General features: G+C 33.9%; 1 protein-coding gene across 10 annotated transcripts in view; it reads right to left on the bottom strand.

Moving 5' to 3' along the window:
* Positions 1-436: 436 nt before the first annotated feature.
* Positions 437-7,438, bottom strand: part of NEK1 (NIMA related kinase 1) — a 52,215-nt gene continuing 45,213 nt past the window's right edge. For all 10 annotated transcript variants that reach the window (XM_049834195.1, XM_049834221.1, XM_049834177.1 and 7 more), the window contains 4 exons: positions 6,748-6,959; positions 4,460-4,593; positions 4,046-4,178; positions 437-1,935 (listed from right to left, as the gene is read on the bottom strand). In XM_049834195.1, coding sequence (XP_049690152.1) covers positions 1,922-1,935; positions 4,046-4,178; positions 4,460-4,593; positions 6,748-6,959 — 493 coding nt within the window. In that variant the 3' untranslated portion in view covers positions 437-1,921. The remainder of the gene's footprint in view (positions 1,936-4,045; positions 4,179-4,459; positions 4,594-6,747; positions 6,960-7,438) is intronic.

The raw sequence follows: 7,438 nt of genomic DNA, 5'->3' as shown, positions 1-7,438 counted from the left end.
ATGGTTAATCTATATTCTTCTAAATCTAAAGGTTTTGGGTCCTCCCTTTCCACAGAAGGTGGGCAAGGTATGACCTGAAAAGCAAACCTGAAAAGGGAAAATAATGCAGACTCATTCTTTATTAAACTCTTTGGAGTGCATTTGCTAAATGTCATCCATGATGTAACTCATGAGGATCATCTCTCTGAACAGATTATTCAGCAGTGAAAAGTGGAATGGAAGAGAAGCCTACTGAAAAGCCCCCGAATTTACTGTGGGAATTTTAAAACAAACAAACAAAAAAAAGGATAAGAGAAGCAGCATAGGACAGAAGCAGCACTGTTTCCAACAATGACCATACTTTCTCATCAGGTGAAGCAAGAGGTGTTTATCAAGTAAGTAAGGATATAAAAAATTAGTATCTAAAGGCATTTATGATCATTCATTTTATTCTCATCACAGGTTCCCAGGATACAGCTGAAATAGATTAGATTTGGTCTACCTTTAAGAATTGGATGTGTTTAAAAAATTAACACTTTTCAGTGGGCAAAACTTTAATAACATCATAAAACAATTATACAAAAATCATGTACATATTTTGACAGTTCTAAATTATATATATATATATATACTTGATTTTACTTTGTGGAAAAGTAACTTTTGACAGTTTTAGACTGTAACTGGCTGTAGCTGGAAAAAAAAAAATAATCTATTTTTTTTCCCCCCAATAGGGCAGGTGGAAGTTTGACAGTTCATCAGATTTGTAACAAGAGACTTATTGTATGGGTAAGCCAATAACGCTGGTCCAGAGATGATGACTGGAAAACAACAGCATACCTGATGTCTGCCCTGCATAGTACTGCTTTTACAGGAGGAACAAGGAAGTGTGGGTCAGAAGAAACCTGTTTTTTCTTTTGGGGTGGTGGAAGTCAAGATACAAAACACGAGCCAAAAGATGAGAAGTATTACATAGCACTCGTGCCTGCAATATTTCATTTTCCCCCATTTCTGCTAGAGCCATGAGTGCAACAGTAAGAATTTAAAAACAAACTGGAAAAACCCCACTCCTTTCAATTCAACAGCACACTATATTATCATTGATCAGATTACAAAATTCAAAAGAGCTAAATAGTTGGGATTTTGGGAAGGGGTTGGGGAAGGGGAAGAGGAATAAAAATATTGGGAAAAAAGTATTCCAGCTCCAACTGAATTTTACCATCTCAAAAAACGCCAGACTTTTCAATGATGGCTGAAGTACTAGTTTGCCTTGATTTAGAAACACCATTAAGATATTTCAGGTTGACACTGGTTAAAAAGTGACAGAACCTTTTAGCTTCAAAATACAATAATTTTTTTATTAAGAAAAAAGTGAAATACTCAAACTGGACCACTAGATTAAGATGCTCTTAAAATACAACCATGAGGGTCAATAAAAATGAAGTAATTTCTTTATATAGCTGTAGAGAGAGGCTATTTTAAGTATGTAAGTGACTAGCTAGATGTGGGTACTTCCACAACACAGTAATGCTTCCAATTGTTTAACCGTACCAGCCAACTGTTGATATGGCAGAAATTCTGTTTTACATTATAGGTCTCAGTTTTGTATCAGAATATCTACAGGTATTCCTTTCTATATTTCTTTTGGACTTTGAGAAATTACAGGTTTGGGGATTTTTTTGTTTTGTTTCGTTGGCGTTCGTTTTGCTTTTTAAATTTTGAGCATCTAACATTTAATGAACACATTTAATGAACATTTAATATGGAAGTACACACAAGAGAAGTGTATCAGTATCCCAGTTTTAAAAGGCATGTTTTTCCGCTTTTTCGTACAATGAACATTCTTTTTTTCAAGTCTTGCTTCTCCTGCCCCATGTTACATTCTCCACTACAATTTGTTATTCAGCTGTGCAGACTTCAAACACCGATATGTAGTGAGTCAGGTTTATTCATCATTATCTGTAAAAAGCAGGAGAGGGAGAGAGACGGGGTGAAAAGGAGTGACAAACACACACAATCAAGCTGGGCTTACAAAACAAACTAGAAACCACAATTTAGTAAGCAATGTTACAAGAATTCATTAAATTGGTCACCAATGAGAGGACTGTTACCAAAACTGCCTTGAAAGCACTATGTGTACAAATACTGAACACCATATCTTTCTTGGATTAGTGAATTTAAGATAGCTTCATCTCAAGTGGCCTGCTTCAGTTAGAACAATCCTCTTGGTAAAGAGCAATATAGATTATTTTTTTCCTAACTTTTCTTGTTTCAAGGGTATAAAACTTTTGAGACAGAAGCTCATGAACATGCTTCTGCCTGTCACTTGTCCTCTATTCACCTTTATTAGCACAGGATTTTTCCTTTAAATATCTGAAATTTAAAGAACTGCTTTAAATGTAGTTCTTTATGTACTTTAGTACTAAAGTACTACATATACTTTAAATGTCTGAAATATAAAGAACTTTTTCTTTACATTTTCGTATGCTACCACAGATTTGTAAAATACAGAATTAGAACTGAAGCTATTAAAAATAGCCATTTGTTAATCAGCATTCTGCAAGATGAAAGTCAGCTTATTTTAATAGGATTCATTCAGACAACAGCTTACAATTTGTACGCCAACATTTCAGCAAATTGTTATTTAAGCCTTTCAGTACTAGTTTTAAAATATCCTTAAGGCAAAGTGGCAAGGAAAAGAAACTAGTAACACTATAGTTACCATTTTCTTCTCATTCTATATTGCCAGTCCTTTGGACACTTGAGAAATGAACTACTAGAATATATCTTTCTAATTCTATCGTTAAATCAATAAATTGTGGTTGAAAAAATATTTTTCAGACACTTTTCTGTCATAGTTCTATAACACAGCATGAAAACAACATGGTACTGCTTATTCTTGCTGAGTAGTTCTACTGTATTGGTAGCAAAGAAAACCTGAGAAAATATGATTTGTATTAGAAGGTTTTTTTAATATTATCTTTTAAAAAGATGGGGGGGGGGGGGTTTCAGACTTCCTCCCCCCCACCCCCCCGCATTTACATGTAAAAAACATAGAAAGCTGTTATCTTATCTGACCCTTTCTTCACTGCTGTTGCAACACATTTGTTTAATTTAAACAAATTTAATTTGTTTAATTTAAAAGATGCAGGAAGCAGATGTTGGTTAACATCCATTAGAATACTTTTTCAAAATTGAAATACATTAAATAGTGATCATTGCACGCATTTCTAAAACCAATATATAATGCTTCTGATTTCCATAAAAATAGTTGTAATTTTAAGATTTTTTTTTTCTCTCTCTCCAGTAAAAACTTTCATCAGTAGAAATCTAAAATTACGTAACTGCAGTTAAATTTTTTTACATGAGAGAAAAAAACACAAACAAAACCATTTCTCATTAACTGTGGCCTGTGTGCTATTTCATAGAGTGATTCTGAAAGATCTAGGAACTATCAGTCTGCCTAGTAATCTGTGCTAAGCTAGGCAGGGCTCCCAAGCAAGATAAATTCTTTTCATGTATTACTGAGCCACCTGAAAACTAAGATGCATGGTACCTCCACATCAAGTTCTTCTGAAAAATGACGATTATAGGATAAAGAGCCACATGAAATTTTCTTTTCAGAAAAGTAGTAATATTGCAACCCGTTCAAAGCAGAGTTTTGGGAAGAAAATATTATTTTAGCTAAAAATCCATTAACTCTTAAGATTGTTGATTAGATTGTTTCTAATTCTGAAAGCTTTATTCTAGACTTCCATCTTCTCAATCTGTATAACTGTTTTACAGAAATTAAATAATTATACTGCACCTTTCATAAGACAACTATTGTTACAATTGACCATATATACACATACATACTGTTAATCAGAGTGGCCAGCATGCTTCATCAAAGTTTGCCACGTTTTGTTGCAGGAATAAAAACACCCTTTGTGAAAAAAATGAATTTTATCAATTTAGCTAATCAATATAACAAAGCACAGATATGTTTTAAAAGTATATTAGAACCTACTGTATATGACCAAGAAAGAACATAAGACAAGCCATAGTTGCCAGGATACAGTAAGATTACCTTCTTGATAGGCTCCATCTGCCATTACTAGGTAAAGTATTTTGGCATACAGGTGTTTGTGTTCATTTCCAAGAATAGTCTGAACTATGGTTGAACAAATATCAATATTTTCATCTTCATCTTCATGTATAGCCTGGAAGAAAGGACAATCCATGTTGCCAAAATTAAAATGGGTATAGAATTAAATAGTTCATATTTATTAAATGCAATTCACGGTTAAATCAAAGAAGTTTTCCTGTTTAATCCACTGGCATGGCATTTCCTCTGTTAATATTTTAGTCTGTTGAAACAGAGTAGAAGACTAAAGAAATAAGGATTGATTCTAGTCACACAATGCAATTAGTTACTGGCACAATAAACAGCCCGAGGTACTTGTTTCATAAAATATTTTCCACTTGAGGTTATTCCACAAACCTTTATTTTCTCATAAACTTCAATGAATTTATCAAAGCCTATTTCCCGCTCAAGGTTGTATCTCAACTCCTCCAAATGGCTGAAAATACTATCACATTCTTCACATTCACTGGCAATCTCTCCATCACTATTATCTGTAAAGAGAGAAAACAACAGTAAAAACCCCTTGGTTTTCCTACATTCTTGATGTTGTTTCCATGTCCCTAAACTTGATATCCACACAGACCTCTAAACGTAATGAAAGGAAGTAAGCTCAGGAGCACTAGGCAGTTTTGGCAGATGTTCTTAACCTGCAAGGAAATAGGAACAGTCCCTTTCTTGACAGCAGAGAAATTCTGAATCCCAAATGGGAAGCATCTAGCTGTCTCCTCTAAAACTCCACTCTGATAGTTAGCCATAAGGGTATTCATACTGAAGAAAAACAAGGTATGGTCTTAAAGCAGACTTTTATTTAGCAAAGCAACGTTAGTAGGTCAAGTTCCATATAACCATTCCACATATGTCGGAGGTGGAACTGATGCAGGGTTCAGTGGCTGTCCCACGCCAGGGAGAAGAGCTCCCTAATGAAGCAGCTGTCTTCTAGCAGAAGATATGGACATGTATATTAAGACTAAATTATTTAATTTCTGCACTGGGATGCATCTTGTTCCATGGAGCAAGTCTAAAAACCCAGTATGAATTTAGCTACAAAGTTCCTCATTCTTTTATGAGTGCATCTCCTTTGTGTAGCAAATTCAATATGTCATCTGGTGCAATAAGATATGTGAGAGAAATCAAGATGATTTTGCTTATAGGCTACAGAAACCTTACAAATAGGTTTGTAACAGTCAAACGTTAGGTGAGTTTAACAAAAAAAGGATCTATTTAAAAATATAAGATAGAATCCCTATGTAAAATCCTAATATAAAATGCAAACTGCTTTTGCCCAAGAAAAATACTGCCTTAAAAAAGTATTTGAATTATGAAAGGACTTATCTACCCAGGGAAGAATATACAACTTCTTAGATTTCAGATCTTATATTACCAAATCTTTAAAAAAATACATAGTATTTCCTGGTAGGTCACAGACCTTCTGAGTTAGTATTAAAACTCCACTAGTTGCCATTCCTATATATGACTAGTGTAAGTTATAATCCTGATCAAATCATATCCCTGATTGAAGTATCAACACTCAAATCAACAAGAAATTATCACTGAAATGAAAAGTTGTATATGGGTTAAAGACTCATTAGATGACTTCTAATCTTGTATTTAACTTCTGGATATTGGACAGATTTGGTTTCAAGTTCTGTCTGTTCCTCTGAGTTTTGAAAGTGTTCCTCCGGCCCCCAACAATGAAACCTGCAATTCTTATGAAACATCATGAATCTAGAAGGTGGGACACTGCCACCAAATACCGTAACGCTTGCAACAACAGAATCACAGAAACAGATAGTATTGTATGTTATTGGTGTGTAACATCAGCACTGTCAAAAAATGAAGATGACGGTATTACCCAAGTTTATTTTACCTTAAAATACTTACTGGAATGTATCATATCAATAATATCTAACAGGTATATTCACAGGTTTTAAATTTGTTTGAAATGGTCTTCAACAAACCAAAGTTACACAAAAGGTACCTTTTAGATTAGTTATTGGTTTTTTCTACATCTTTTATATCTATATTTCTAAGTGTACTTTATTCTACAGGAGTAGTAAAATACTTATATTTCAACTAGTATTTAAAAAACAGAACTGAGACTTCAGGACACCATGGTGTATAATAGCTAATTTAAAATGCTTAAAAGCAGTAATAAATTTTTCTGTCTCATTTATAGTTTGACTGCATTAATAGCTATTTTGGGCTAAGGACAAGTTTAATAATTTCACATTCCTTTTGACTGCCTGTTAAATGACTTAATTGTAATGTAAGCTGGATCCCAGATACTCCAGTCGTGTCAGTTGCTATTTCTTTTTCACTCTTATATTGCAGTCATGATTTATTCAAAACATATGATGTGCACAGTCTTTGATCTTCCTTGAAGACAAGTTTTAGACAAATAGAGAAAAAGTGATTTATAATCACTGCCTAATAAATAGCCAACATTTGTAACATTGAATGTTGCTTAGAAGTTGACCATGACGTTCAGAAAGTCTAAATATTATCTGATTTTTTAAAACTTCTGTATAAAAACTATTAATTAGAACTTTATTTCATTGTAAGTGTACAACGCAAAAACATTATTCTGTGTTTGAATTGTTAACAACAATAAATAACTTACAAAACAAATATAATAGAAATTATACCTGACTGCCATTCTTCATTAAGTGCACTTTCACTGCTGGGGTTATTTTCATCTCCTTCATCCAGCTCTGTACCATTTGTTATGCATTCGATGACATTGGCCTTTAAAGTAGACTCCTCCTCTTCACTGAATTCCTCACTAGGCTGCTCACTAAGCAATTGTTCCATTGAAGCCCGGAGCTCCTGCAAATCTGTATCTGCCTCCCCAAACATACTAAAAGAAAGTGATATAAAGTTTATAAAGTTTATATAATTAATACTTTACAAGACAAACTCTGTAAGAGCAGCTCATTCCTTTTGTTAAGCTAACAAACTGGAAAGCCAATGTAGATGGAGGAAAAAGAGGGGGAACCCCCCCCCCCCAAAAAAAAACAAACAACAAAACAAAAAAGAGGCCAACATTTGTGTCCTCAGTCCAACATGCTTACAGCACTGATACCATGATATCATGCAAGGCACAGGGAATAAAAATTAGCTGAACAGATAGCAGACCATTTCATAAAAAGATGATGCTAGGTGCTCAATTCAACTTTATTAGTAAGAGAATTTAAAAATCTTTGTATTCATGCACTGTTATAGACCCCTGGCAACTATAACATTCCCAATCCAGATAAAAATGTGTCTGGAGCAATAGAGGTCTAGATCTCATCAGATGATTTTATCCCTCAGACTACCCAAGCTGCAGGCAATAAT

This window comes from Accipiter gentilis, chromosome 3 (assembly GCF_929443795.1).
Source record: "Accipiter gentilis chromosome 3, bAccGen1.1, whole genome shotgun sequence".
NCBI classification, from domain to species: domain Eukaryota; kingdom Metazoa; phylum Chordata; class Aves; order Accipitriformes; family Accipitridae; genus Astur; species Astur gentilis.
Note: the sequence above shows the minus strand (reverse complement) of the source record. Positions and strands in the feature narration are given on the sequence as shown.